The sequence below is a fragment of the Cervus elaphus genome, chromosome 13 (genome assembly GCF_910594005.1).
Source record: "Cervus elaphus chromosome 13, mCerEla1.1, whole genome shotgun sequence".
Lineage (NCBI taxonomy): Eukaryota > Metazoa > Chordata > Mammalia > Artiodactyla > Cervidae > Cervus > Cervus elaphus.
This window is the reverse complement of record NC_057827.1, coordinates 49,639,918-49,655,287: the sequence shown is the minus strand read 5'-3', so window position 1 is coordinate 49,655,287 and position 15,370 is coordinate 49,639,918. Positions and strand designations below refer to the sequence as shown.

Below are 15,370 nucleotides of genomic sequence, written 5' to 3'. Positions count from 1 at the left end.
TCCTCCGTATAGCGTGTAATGAAAGTGGTATGGTTTGGGGTAACAAATAGATCCAAGGACCATATGCAGAAACTCAGTTCACTTAATTCTCTGTAATGAAAAATAATAACTATATTGTTTGTGCCCAGAGACCTGATATGAGTTGAAGCAAGGGAAAGTTTCTTGAGTTTTATGTTAGAATCTTAGCTGAAACTTTCTTTATGCTTCCTGCCCTTCTTCAAAGTTCGGTTGCTGCTTCTGAAAGAAGAATCTGTGTCACTTACTCTTTGTAAGCTGTTTTCCTTCTCCTTTGAAGGCTATCTAGTTTTCCCTCTCTCCTTTGCCTAATTGAAAATGGCCCTAAGATGCATGCAATTTCGAGAACTTCAGATTGCAGATTCTACATAATTCAAATAACAGAGCCATGGAACTGCAGTCTTTCATTTGGATTCTGTGAACCGCTGAGACTTGCAGAGCGTAAATGATGTCAGAATTCTGCCCTAAAGGTGTAGTGCCGAGGCCAAAATTCTGCCCTGGGAGACGGGACCCATCGAGTGATGGAAGCCATGCCCTCATAACCCAGGGCTGAGTGCCACCCTCATTGTTTTAATTACAGAGCTATAGCATGTGGGTAAGAAACTTGGATTTGACAACAGCAAAAGAAAGAGGATATTGTATGCCTTCAATCAGCTTTGTATTAGAAGATCCTTAAAGGGGAAATTATGTGAAAGAAGGGGGGAGGAAGAAAACAAACTAGCAAGATCCCTATTTCAATATAATTTGGAGAAAATGACTGATTTGGGTTGGTCATGTTGCCAGAACAGATGACTCAAGACTTCCAAACAAGAAATGGAAATCAGGAGGATGCCTGAAGCCTGAAAGAAGAACAAATTGTGAAGATATGATTGACTGTAAGGCTTCAAAATCAACTGTACCAAAGATGAGCTTGGATCGTTGCCCAGAACAGAACTGAATGGTGATGTTCAGTTAGGTCCTGACTGTTGAAACGAAGTAAAATGTAGTAATTGTGCTCTGTTAGGTACACAGACACGTTAATGCTTTCCAATTTCCCCAACTGGGGATCTGGTGTCACTTTCCCTGTCTCTCCTATTTCATGCTTCACCGATGAGTATTATTGCTGCTCTGGACTTTTACTGAATGCCAGGTTTTTGGCAAAGAAGTGGAATCCAGGTGAAAACATCCGTCTCTTGCTGCATGTGAGTATGCTGCAGGTGGCTTTGAAAATGGCTTTTCAACTTTGAAGTCATTTCTTTAATTGGCCTTTTCAGGCTTGGATGAGGTGCACTGCTATCCTGGCTGCTGGGCCAAATTATGAATCTCAGCAGTTTGGACCCCCCAAAACCCTTCCTCTCCAACAACCAGGGAAAGCCTGGTGTCCCCAGGCAGCAGATTTGTACAGTGATCTTTTCCTCTCTTAGGAGGGAAGATAATTTATTCACCATTTCCTTATACTCATTTCTCAGTAATCTACCAGTTGAGTTTTATAATCAACTGGTTGAGTAATCTACCAGTTGAGTTGATCACTTTTCTGATGGACAACGTGGTATGACTCCCTCTAAAGGTCACTGGTGAAGCAGTTGTGCTGTTTCCCTTTCTCCTTGGGAGCTGCAAAGAAGAAAAGATTCCATGTTGTGGCTTCTAAGGCCAAAATCCTGTTTACCAGGCTAGCAACTTCAAAAATTTCCCAGCCTGCCTATAGGAGTAGTCCAGCTCTACAGTACAAATTACTTCCAAACAAACATTTCTACATACTAAATTAGAAAAATAACAGCAAAACCAACAAGGAGGTGACTCAGAGGGAAAAAAAGGAGGGGCAGAAGGGACATGTCATTTTTCCATTCCTTTCTGGCTTCTTTACCTGGGTTGAATTTTGAGAATGTTAAGCCCTGTCCTGTCTACCCACTATTAACCACAAAGTCTTCAGATTTCAGTAGCTGACTTAAAGCAGGTAACTTTTTTCATCCATCCAAATGGACTAAAGATGTTGTCAGGTACAAGATGTTTCATTAAGGATCTATCTGGTCTCCTTGGGGGGCAGGGATTCTAAAGTTTGGGCCCCAAAGAAGGTAACCTAAGATTGGTCCCTACTAATGAGAGACAGCAGGAAGGCTTCCTCCAGGGTTTGTAAATGAACCACCAACTGGAACTCAAAGAAAATTCTGCATTTCCTTTATTTGTACAATCAACATCTTTTTATTGGCTTGTCTACGACCTTGGAGCCACCCAATATGTTAAATAACTTCACAGTTTAAAAAAGTGGTGGGGGAAATGAGGGATAAAATTATTTTGTGGGGCTTGGCATAAATCTGTATTTCAAATAAGCTATGTGTGAGCTATGTCTTTGAGAAGAACACGTGCAGTGCAGTTTTGATCTTCACTTTATAGATGTACATAAGTAACACAAGGCCTGTTTTGATCATACAATTAAAAACAAATGTGATCCAATGTTGTAATACTCTTTGTGTACTTATATTCCTGAATAACAACTCTCAATCAGGATGTGAACCATCATGATCTAATGGTTTCGAAAAACTGGAACCCCATCCTCATTTTTGCCTGTGAACTTTTCCACGTTCTGTCTTTGGTGTGGTGGTTTCTCATATGTAATCATTATAATGGGGTAGAGTTTTAGTATATGATATGGTTCCTGAAAGAAATAAACTAAAAACATTTTAAAAATGGTTTTCACAGTCTCCTTCTAAGTGCTTTGCTTAACATTTAACAACTATCTTCATTATATTATGATTTAAGAATTTGGGACTTTTTCAAAAATACAAATGTTAAAGCTATTTGTATCAGAATGCTTTTAGCTGTGGGTTAACAGAAGATACAACTGAAAGCGCTCAAATAGTAAAGGTTTATTTTTAATTTCATGTAACCAGACATCTGGAGGTAGGATGCCAGGATTGGTTCATTGAGCAGTCTGATGATGTCATCAAGGTCAAGGTCTTTTCTTTTTGCTGGACATCCTCAGCTTGCAGGCAGTGATATTTCACTTGACCACAGTACACAGGGATATCATGCAGCACGGACAACATTTAGTGAAAAAGAGGGTCGTTTTTCCCCATGTACTCTTTTCCTTAGGCTAGAAATTCAAGACTTCCAGCATGCATCCCTCCCTCTTTGCTGGTCCAAGGGGCTAGGTTTGAGTTGTATGTCCATGTTTAACCTCCTTGCTAGGAAGGGAATGGGACCACCATGATTGGCTTGAAGAACTCTGCTTTACCCCCTGGACTGGCAAAGGGCTCTCTTCCCAAAGTGGAGGGAATGGTGAATACCTGCACCTCTAGGAACAAAGACTGTTGAGGAGGGTATCTGTTAAATCAACAGCTAAAAGTGCTCCCCACTGACTTTTTGGACAACAACTATTTTTATTTTAATATCTAGTATGAATATTTCATTGTTTTATCATATTACTAAACTATGCGTTGTCTTTTCCCACACAGAATTATCCTGATATTTGTCTTAAGAGCAAAACTGTATCTTATGGGGAAAAAGTTTATCCTAGAGCCTAAGTTTTTTTCTCATCTGATTCACCTAGGAAATATTTTATAAACATCCCAAAAGTTTTTCCAGAAAATGATCTTGTTCATCTCAGCCCAGATCTATCAGTTGTGCAGGAAATGTTGCATATTACTTTAAAAGAGAATGGAAGCGGAATAGAAATCTGATTTTTAACTGCTTCTCCTAAAATAAGACATGACAAGACATTTTTGCAATAGAAATAACTTGACTTTTCAAATGTGCTTGTAAAAATAGTTTTATTTTAAGAAAAACTGCGATACCTCTACACCTCAGTGGACAAGCACTGAAGACTGTGGACAAGGACAAGAGACTGTGAGGACAGGCTTCATCTACAATATGAAGAAAATAATCATTCCTGCTTCAAAGGAAGGATTGTTGTGAGAGTTGAATGAGATTAAAATATGTCCATATGCCTTCATATACTTATTCTTAACAGAGTAGCAAGTCCACATTAGGCATTCACCAAATTTGACTATTTTTACTTATAATAGTATTAATAAAAGTTGATACACATCCAAGTTAGCATATTCCTACACAGGGTAGTTAACATCGAACTCATAATTTTTAGAAGTAACAACTTTGAGAAACAAAATATGAGGTCTTCCAAACAGTTCATAGTGCAGTTTTATAGGAGGTCTTGAACTGGTTCTTGTGTCTCTTCCACAGAGTTCCCCAGTTGGCTTGATGTGGGTCAAAACTTAAAACCACAGTAGTGGCTTTACTGTCTTCTCAGCAGACATTAGAATCTCACTTTCCATTCATTCAGGGAGTAGATGAAATGTGTCAATCTGGTTCTTGAGAAGTAAGCAGGTTGAAGCATGTTGATATGAGTGTTGCAAATCTCTTAACTTCCTTGCTTATTGTCCTGATAAGCTACATGCCCTGTATTTCAAGCCAACACTACATGAGCACAGAAAAAAAAATTGGCAGAATGAACAGTGCATGTGAATATAAACATCAGTTTTTTTAGCCAGAAAGAGTATCTTCTTCACAAGATATTACCAGTCCTTTTTGTTTTTTAGGATCTGTATGTCATACTTTTACACTCGGAAAACTCCCAGTAATTATCAATCAAGTCAAAAAAATAAGTCATCAGCTTAAGGCCTTGCCCACATTCTCTTGCTCAGACTTTAAAAAAAAAAATTGTTGAAGTATAGTTGTTTTACATTTCTACTGTACAGCATAGTGACTCAGTTACATATATTTGTTTTCTTATTCTTTTCCATTCTGGCTTATCACAGGGTATTGAATACAGATCCCTGTGCTATACGGTGAGATGTTGTTTATCCATCCTTCACATACCAGTTTGCACCTGCTAATCCCAAGCTCCCAGCACTTCTGTCGCTTACCCCCTTTCCTCTTTGGCAGCCACAAGTCTGCTTTCTTTGTCTATGAGTCTGTTTCCATTTTGTAGATGTGTTCATTTGTGTCGTATTTTCAATTCCACATGTAAACAGTATCATATGGTATTTGTCTTTCTCTTTCTGATTTACTTCACTTAGTATGATAATCTCTAGGTCCATCCATATAGCTGCAAATGGCATTATTTCATCCTCTTTTATGACTAAATAATATTCCATTGTATATGTATACCACATCTTCTTTATCCGTTCATCTGTTGATGGACTTTTAGGTTGTTCCCATGCCTTGGCTATTATAAATAGTACTGCTATGAACATGGGGGTGCATGTATCTTTTCAAATTATAGGTATGTCTGGATATACTGCTGGATCATATGGCAACTCTATCTTTATTTTTTTGAGGAACCTTCATACTGTTTTCCATAATGGCTGCACGAATTTACATCCCCACCAAGAGTGTAGGAGGATTCCCTTTTCTCCACATCCTCTCCAACATTTGTTATTTGTAGACTTGTTAATGATGGCCATTCTGACTGGTGTGAGATGGTAGCTCATTGTGGTTTTGATTTGCATTATTGCTCACATTTTGGGTGTTATTATTTGAATTGGCCCAAGTGTCACGCTTACCTGACCAAAGGCTCTTCATTGGAGAGGCCACAGCATGGAGGAACAGCAACAGTCACTTTGACTGTAGAGGCCAATTTCTGGATCCAGGACTTTGGTTTGTAAGTAAATTAAGGAATTTATTATAGATATTACTGGGTATCTCAAAGAATCAAAAGCAAAGGGAAATGTCAGTATTCAAGAAGGGTCAAGATGTAACGAGGCTTAAAGAAATCCTGGCCGCAGAATCACACTTATAGTACCAGAACTTCTGCATCTTGCTTCTTTGTTTTCCTGAATGATGGCTTCCTTCTTTCTTATCACTGCACATTGACTTTCCCTGAATGACAGAAAACATGACTACTGTTAATATTCTAGCCTTATTATCTTAGAGCTTCAACCACACAGAGCAAGGCTGACCTTTTCAGTTCCAATTCCAAAATCCTGGAGAAAAACTCTACTTGGATCAGATTAACAGGAACAAAGAAATGGAGTCCCATTTGGATCCATTCAGCAAGTTGCCCAATCAACCACTGCCTACAAGTAGTATCATATTGTACTAATATATGGGTTCTAGTAGTTTAAAAAAATTGGGTGGGACAGTTCTCAACAGAAGAGTTGCCAGCCTGGCTATTCCATAGATACCCACTGTTGCATGGATATACTGTAAAAATAATGCAAGGAAGTAGATGATTCTCACTTCTCGTTTGTCAGCAAATGCTGCCTATGGTCCCTGAGAATTTCCCGTTAAAGCTGTTCATTCACAATTAGAGAGTTCAGGATGACGAGCTGGCTGGAGCTGGTGAGGGAGCAGGGGATGACTGCACATGAAAGAGCAGAACAGAGCGCGCGCACATCACGGAAGCATCACCAACGTGAAGCCGAGGGCTCTGGACCTCCCAGCTCTTTTCAGATTAGATCCTTATGGTTGTCCCTACTGCCTCTCTTCCCTCCTGCCTTACACCTCTTTTTAACATTTTCTTTCATCATTTTTTAAAATGAAGACCTTCTGCGTTGCTGTAAGACTTCTGTCCTCCTTTATCGAAGTAGTGCTCCACTTTAGGCAAAAGTTTAAAGTAATTCGGAGTGTCTGTCTTCAGAAATGTGCTGTTCCATGTCTTTTTGTTCTTTCTCTTAGAATAACAAAATCTGAGGATTGGAGTAAACCAACCTTGAGGGCCATCAAATCCTTCCATTGTTGTGTACATCCATCTCTGGCATCCATGATGAGTGGTCATCCACACTGCTTGACCACATTCCAAAGGGAACACACCACTTTTCAGGAGAGTCCATTCTATGTTTAGATAGGTCTGACTGTTAGAAGTACTTCCTTGTATCAAGCTCCTACTGAGCCAAAAATGTGTCTTTCTCTGTTGCTTCCACCTGTTGGCCCTAGTTCTACCACCTGGAAACAAACAGAAAAGTCTAATCTGTTTCCTACATGCTCACTTTTCAGAAGAATTCATCAGATGTTTGTCACTAAGATCTTTCTTCTCCAGCTGAGCTACTGTTCGTCCTATATCTGTTCTCTGTTGCATGGGATTTCAAGTAGATCTATTAACAGGGACACTCTGTTCCAGAAGCTTTCCGTCCTTAAATGTTCTTCTTCATCCCTGCTCCCCCCCCCATAACCAGGCATAATCATCCAGGGGTGAAAAAAACAGAACAAAAAGAACAGAACTAATAATGTTTTTTATTATAAATATAGAACTTCTATTCAAGAAAATCACATTTATCTTTTAGGAAGATCAAACCTAGGCAGAATCATTCTCATGCTGAAAATTATATAATAATTTATAATGAAATTCAAATTAGAAAGAGTATTTAAATTTTACAAGTAAATTTCAGGCCTCAGTAGTTGAAATGGGAAGGAAGTGGGGGAATTCATGAATTCTCATAGTTCTTCAAAGCACGTCTGCTTTACTTCCTGTATATCAACACAAATGCTAGTGTTATTCATTAAGTCAAAAACAGCAGGCATAGTAAGCCCACATTAAGGGACCATTTGATTCCTTTCTTTCTCTTCATAAAATCTGTAAGCTTAGCAAATATTTGTGTCCTGTTTACAAACACACGTGCAGATGCACACACACGCACAAGACTCTGGGGTAAGCACTGTAGGGAACACCAGCCCTCAAGGGACTAACAATTAGAAGCTGTAAAACGAGGCTTTTGCTCCCTTCATGGAAAGGTACTGTGTCAGCCAGTGTGTTGAGGAAGAGCAAGAGGTTGCCATGTTGGATTGAGTGCCACAGTGGGTTAGTCTGAATAAACTCTTAACTTTTTTGTTCCAGAGCATAGCTAGAAGCAGAAGCCAACTTAAGGGTGCTGGAGTAAAGTTTGATGGGTTAATCAGAGAAGTTCCAGCCTTCTCTAGGATGTTAAGTGGTTATCCTAAAATAGGGACTGGTTGAGTCCTACCTTTATCTGTAGCCACTTACTGGTTGACCAGGGGAATTGATTATCTCAGAGAATAATGCAGAATATTCTTTCCTATTGAAATATTTTCATACTATATATATATTTACACTATACCCTCATGGGGCTTCCCTAATAATTCAGCTTATGAAGAATCCGCCTGCAATGCAGGAGACCCCGGTTCAATTCCTGGGTTGGGAAGATCCGCTGGAGAAGGGATAGGCTACTCATTCCAGTATTCTTGGGCTTCCCTTGTGGCTCAGCTGGTAAAGAATCCACGTGCAGTGTGGGAGACCTGGGTTCGATCCCTGGGTTTGGAAGATCCCCTCGAGGAAAGGCTACCCACTCCAGTGTTCTGGCCTGGAGAATTCTGTGGACTATATAGTCCATGGGGTCACAGAGTTAGACACGATTGAGCAACTTTCACTTTTATACCGTCATAGCATATATATGTGTATATGAGTGTGTAAATTCCAGGGCAGACAGATTTAAGATTTTGAATCTTAAATTTTAATGAGAAATAAATGGTGACTTTTTATAAAACTTATAGGCATATATGACACTCACTCTTTTTTTTCCTAAAAATGTCTGAATATGTGACCACATGTCAATATTGAAAACAACAGCTGTCCCATGCCCTGTGAGATTGCCCATCAGCAGGAGAGTTTGGTGAGCTCCAGTCCATAGCGTCACAGAGTCAGACACAACTGAGTGAGCATGCACCACCTCCAGGAAAGCTTGATACTTCTACTGTCAGGAACATGTCTCTGTCATTAGCCCTCCCTGACCTTCTTTCATCTCCATCAAGGAAGTTAAAAAAAAATATGACTGATTTGGGATAGGGTTAGGAGCCCTAGTTCCACAGCCATATAGTTTGTTAGTTTCTCCTATGTTAGTGAAGCTAAAATTGAGGGTTTCGTCACCTGGTTAGCCTCTGAAGTCTTAGTCTAGTGGGCTCAGGTGTAGCCTTCACTTCATTTGGTGTCCACAGGAAAGAGATACAAGATGGTAAAGAGCTCAAGGCTACCAACCACACAACTTAGAAAATAAATTGAAGATTCCTTAGATTAAGGAGGGTTGAGTTTATCTTTAAGGTATAACTCATGATTATCTTTAGCAGCTTACCTAAGGGGTTCCAGTCTCAGCATCATTTATTCCTCTTCTGAATGTCATAGAACGTATAAATGTAGAATTCATAGTCTCTCCACGTTAGCATTAAAACAAAGGAAGATTTCATGACTAATGAGCTGTATTGAATAGTTGGGAATATTTTAAGATAACTTGCTTTATCCATCCTAATTCCCTTACTTATATGTGCGTGCTTGTTTAGTCATTCAGTCATGTCCAGCTGTTTGCAACCCCATGGACTGTAGCCTGCCAGGCTCCTCTGTCCATGGAATTTTCCAGGCAAGAACACTGGAGGGAGTTGCCATTTCCTCTTCCAGGGGATCCTCCTGAGCCAGGGATTGAACCTGCGTCTCTTGCATCTCCTGCATTGGCAGGAGACCGTGCCAGCTGGGAAGCCCTCCTTACTTACATAAATCTTTTCATTTCTCCAATAGGTTGTTCGGTTTTTACAAGGGGATTATACCACCCATCTTGGCTGAAACACCAAAAAGAGCAGTAAAGGTAAACAACATATGCCTTCCCATCAAGTGAAAATGGACTTAGTGCTTCAGCATTAGCACATCCCACAATAAACTATGGGACATTAATGGGAATTTAATGTGAAATACTAAAATTTTATATAGAAATTATATTTTTTATCATTATTAGACTTGATCATTCTGTCAAATATTGCTATATTGGTTTGTGGATTTCTTTCTCCAGGTAAAAAGCCTTCCCTTCTAATGGCAAAATTACACAAAAATCACCATGGTGAATGAAATTCATGTAATCAAACCACAGCAGCCACAAAAGAGCTTGGACTTTTTCTCAAGGCAATTTGTAAACTTGCCTTTGGAGCAGTAATTAGTAAAAAAAAGAGAGAGAGGAGAGGAGAGGTAGAAAAACCTTCCCTAAATCATTCTCATTTTATTAACAGAGTGAACTAATACATTATATTTCTTTGTGTGTGGTTCTTATATAACACATTTATTTGGTGTGCTAACTTCATTTCTCCATCCTAGTCTCCTCTGTTAAAATATTCTATACTCGTTTTCACAAAAGTACTATCAATGCTTCCACTACATTGATTTCCATTCTTTAACCACAGAACTATGGAGTTTTTTAAAGATTTTTTTTTTATGTGGACCATTTTAAAAGTACTGGATTTGTTACAATATTGCTTCTGTTTCCTGTTTTGGTGTTTTGGCCACAAGGCATGTGGGATCTTAACTCCCTGACCAGGAATCAAACTCGCAACCCTTGCATTGAAACGTGAAGTATCAACCACTGGACCGCCAGGGAAGTCCCACCTATGGAGGTTTATGCACTCCCTGCTGGTTCAGTGTCTGGATATGAACATGGAGATCTAGCAGGACCTCCAGGGGAAAGTGAAAGTGAAAGTCACTCAGTCGTGTCTGACTCTTTGTGACCCCATGGACTATATAGGACTAATTCTCCAGGTCAGAATACTGGAGTGGGTAGCTGTTCCCTTCTCCAGGGGATCTTCCCAACCCAGGGATCGAACCCAGGTCTCCCATAATGCAGGCAGATTCTTTATGAGCTGAGCCACTGGGGAAGCCTCCTGATCTAGCAGGACCTCCAAGGGAAAAAGAAATAAATCTGATCATGCTGTTTTCTAGGTTCTTTCAGACAGAAGTCCTGATCACAGTGACTCTGGTGGCCCTATCCCCTCCCCAACACCACTGCCATCACCAAATACAGCTTTGTCTTTCCATAATAAAAATAACATAAACTTAAAGACTTCCTTTCCAACTGATAACATAAAGCTTTTTTCACACACATTACTCAATTTGTATTCCCAACATTCCCGAAAGGTAATACAATGCAGCTTATATGCTTATACTCAGTTAGTCAAGAAGATGACTGAGTTAAAAATTATGGTTAAAAAAAAAAAACAACATATAACACAGACACCAAAGTTTTACTCATGTGAAAATAGAGATATAATAGGATTTAATTCCAGTCTAGAGTGCAGAAAGCAAAGCTTTAAAACATACTTCCTCTATAAATTCACCTCTTCGTTGCCATAGTTTTTGTGATTTTACATTATTACTTCAATACAAATTTCTTTATGAGGATCTGAATCGCAATAGAGAATCTGGAAAAAGTTCACCAAAGTACACAAGAGGGCTGAATTGAATTATGAAATGGCTTCGCTTGATAAAAGATTGCCCAAGTAAACAAACAGAGCATAGTTCCTGTTCAAGGAAAGTCACTTTGTCTCCATGGAATAATATATTCATTTGTTCAGAGTTTTACATGTATAAATAAAGTAAACTGTAATTACAGTTTTTCCTGGAATATTTTTCCTTAATACTATACGTTGGAGACAATTTAAGCTTTTAGAGGATTAACGTTTATCAATGTTGAACAGTCTTTTATGGAAGAGAAAAAAGTTGAGCTTTACAAAACTGAGCTAGTCTCTACTTTAAAAAAACAATGCTCCCTGCCAGAACAATGGTTAACAGATGAACTTTTGGGCAACTGGATATGGTGTATGTGTCCCAGACATCTTGTTTCAAGTAGATTTTACCTTAAAATTATTGAGACATATGGTAAGTATGTTGGCTTTTTAAGTATGACTTCGAGTTAAGTGTATCTTTGCCAGATGGATAGCACCAGTTTTTCAACACAATTTATGAAAACATTCCTTTTATAGATATTTATCTTAGGATTTGTGAGGAAAATGATCATCTGATTGCAACGATTTCATACATCATAAACTGCTTTATTGTATGCCATCACAGTTTACTTTGAAAAAATATTCAGGCCATAGATATATACACACACGTATGCATATGTATATATGGTCTCTGAAATTATGTATATATATGTATGTGTATGTATATAGAGAGAAACAGAGACAATGTCTAGAAACAGATCATTTTTGTCTGTACTTTATTCTTTGAAATTCATTTCAGTATTAAAATAATAATATTCATTGATGCTAAATAAATAAAACTCCCCTTCACAAATACAGACAGAATGAGTATTGGAATTAGCAAAAGGAAATGAAGACCTCTGAAAGAGACCAGTTGGTTGCTCAGAGATGGCAGGCGCAGCATGCTGGATTCCAGGATCTAGTTTTGAGCATCACAGGTCCAGAAACACCATCAGTTCTTGGTCAGATTCTCAAGGATTGCTTAATGCCAACCAAACTCACAAAATATTATATATTGTGAAGTCTATTTATTCACCTCTGTATCCTTTACACTTATCACAGTGCTTACAAGTAGATGTTCAATGGATATTAGATGAATAAATGAAACATATGTAACAGGAGCTTCCCTGGAGGCTCAGTGGTAAAGAATCTGACTGCAATGCAGAAGACCTGGGTTCAATCCTGGGTTGGGAAGATCCCCTGGAGAAGGAAATGGCTACCCACTCCAGTATTCTTGCCTGTAGAGTCCCATGGACAGAGGAGCCTGGAGGGCTACAGTCCACATGGTTGCAAAGAGTCAGACACAACTGAGCGAATAACACTTTCACTTTCATGTAACAAGAAACAGAAAGAAAATTTATTACTTTATAACAGGAGAATTCCTGTCCTGTTCCCCCAAATTCCCACATCTACTATTCAGAGTTTCCGAAAGGCTGAGACTTCCATTTCCAGCCAAGATGAAGTCACAGGGACCAGATTTACTCTGCTGCCTGAAACAGCTAAAACAGAAAATGAACAAAATATATGAAACCAGAATATTTTTAACACACTGGACATTAAACAAAGAGGGAGAGTCATACCTGAGATGCAAAACAGATGAGATGTGCCCTAAAGATTGCCCCAACTCACTGCCTTGAGTTCTTAGCTCAGGAATACACAGGAGAAATCCAGTTGACTCCCTCAACCAGTGGACTCCCTGGGTTGAGAAGGAGCTGAGAGGCTGGGAGGGAAAGGCATCTAGAGTTCGCAGGACAGAGCACCAGAGAGAGATCTGCACAGAGAGAGACACCTAAGATCTGCAGAGGGACACCTCCGGTATCCAGCTGACCAGCACACACGTGAGGAAACTAGCGAGGCCTGGAAAGAGTGGTCAGAAGGGGTTCCCGCGAACTGCCCAGCACTCACACAGGACTGGGAATAGTGCCTGTTACCACCAACCAAACTGGGAGGCTTCAAAACGTATAGGACATTGAGAGCGGTACCCAGAAGGGCTTGCTTCTGTGATGGGGAATAGTCAGTCCTAGTCTGGGCACTTCTCAGGGCCTACTTGTTAAAAGTATGACCCAAATGGATCAGACTGTTTCCCTGTAATGTAACTGCCTCTCAGAACAGATGATCTGGGAGGTCAGCTTAGTCATCAGATTGTTTAGTGAGCAATGAAAACACCCTCCAGAGGGCTGGGTCACCCAGGCAAACCATGCCCACCTCCCCTGTCCAACCACAGCTTGACACTTCTCCAGGGACCACACAGCCTGTCCTCCAGGTCCAACCCCTCTCCCAACCAGACTACCAATTTCAAGGTTCCAATAGATAGATTATGTATACCATAGTAATTTGGATTCCAGATTTTATATTCAAGATTCCCAAAACCTTGACTGACTATAAATGTTTTCAAAACTCTTTAGTACACATTTGCATGACTTTGAATAGGTAACATTACTACATGTTGTTGTTATTGTTCAGTTGCTAAATCATGTCCAACTCTTTGCAATGCCGGACTGCAGCACTCCAGACTCCTCTGTCCTTCACTATTTCCAGTGATGCCATCCAACCATCTCATCCTCTGTCACCCCCTTCTCCTCCTGCCCTCAATCTCTCCAAGCATCAGGGTCTTTTCCAATGGGTAGCTCTTGACATTAGGTGGCCGAAGTACTGGAGTTTCAACATGTTGACTCTCCTAATTTCATCCTTAGAGTGTAATCTCATATTTTATGTGATAGGGTAACTTTATCACTTCTCTGCACTAAATATCATGAAGGCAGTAAAGTATTAGTGCTGCATAGAAAGGAATTAAAATAACAATTAACCTACTAGTTCTTAAGGATGTAGTCTAGTATAATATCTTCTAAACTTTACACATGGGAGACATCCAATAAATATCTGTTGAATGAACAAATATTTTTAGCTAATAATGGGTTTCACATTGTAATGACATTATATTATTTTAATTTTGTTGGAAATCCATTTTAAAAGATTTTGACTTTTCCTTTCTCGAGATATTATTTTATTTTATATTCAGTAATTTAGACTTTGGTTGCAAAGGTAGAAATTAAAACAAGTCTTTTTTTTTAGTTCAAAGCACTATTTGTTTATTAGAATATGTAATATATATTGTTCATTACTTTTGGATTTAATCTATTAGCAACTTATCACTGATCTATGAGGCTTCTTTATTGCCAGGAACCTGAATCACTTCATCCCAGCCATAACCAGAATCTTCCAGCTAGACTGCTGATGAGTACCAACTAGCTAGTGGTAGCTTTTCTTTTTTGTTTTAAACAGTTTTAGAGATAGGAAAATGAAAAGCCTAGAATTGCGCCAAAGTGTAGACTTGGAATTCCCTGTGAGAACTGCTTAGAGTTACAGGTCAAGTCCGGGATTCCCTGGTAGCTCAGCTGGTAAAGATTCCACCTGCAATGCAGGAGACCCTGGTTTGATTCCTGAGTTGGGAAGATCCCCTGGAGAAGGGATAAGCTACCCACTCCAGTTCTTGGGCTTCCCTGGTGGCTCAGTCAATAAAGAATCAGCCTGCAGCATAGGAGATCTGGGTTTTATCCCTGGGTTGGGAAGATTCCCTGGAGGAGGGCATGGCAGCCCACTCCAGCATTCTTACCTGGAGAATCCCCAAGGACAGAGGAGCCTGATGGGCTACAGTCCGTGGGGTCACAAAGAGTAGGACATGACTGAGCGACTAAGCACAGCCCAGCAAATCACAGCACATCACAGGTCAAGTCCATGTTCCCACACTTCTTCAAGATCTGTTTGGTCTATAATTTCTTTTCATGACAGAAAGTCAGAAAGAAAAAATGCATACTCACACTGGAAGGGAACAAGGTAGTGAGGCATTCTGCAAGATCCATCCTCTCCCAGAATTTTCCTGAACTCACATAGACCCCTTAGAGCATGTTTCCAAAATATGGGCCATGACCTGTGAGCTCTGAAATCAATGTAGTGGGTCACCAGAAAAAAATTTCTGATGAAATAGAGTAGAAACAGAATGCATTACCCCTCTTCACTTAGTGAAGTGGTAAACATTGTTTTACGGCAGTGTTTTGTTTCAGTGATAAATGTGAGTGTGTGCTGCATGCATGTATGTATCTGAGTTGGGTAATTTTTACCTAGATTGTGGTCAGAAAAGTTTGAAATCTTCTGCCTTAAGGAACTCAGCTTCTGG

The 15,370-nt window shown here is 39.6% G+C and overlaps 1 protein-coding gene across 4 annotated transcripts in view; it reads left to right on the top strand.

The window, feature by feature from the left end:
• The window catches only part of SLC25A21 (solute carrier family 25 member 21), a 504,647-nt gene that overhangs the window by 433,385 nt on the left and 55,892 nt on the right, over positions 1-15,370 (top strand). For all 4 annotated transcript variants that reach the window (XM_043922333.1, XM_043922334.1, XM_043922335.1 and 1 more), the window contains exon 4: positions 9,470-9,536. In XM_043922333.1, coding sequence (XP_043778268.1) covers positions 9,470-9,536 — 67 coding nt within the window. The remainder of the gene's footprint in view (positions 1-9,469; positions 9,537-15,370) is intronic.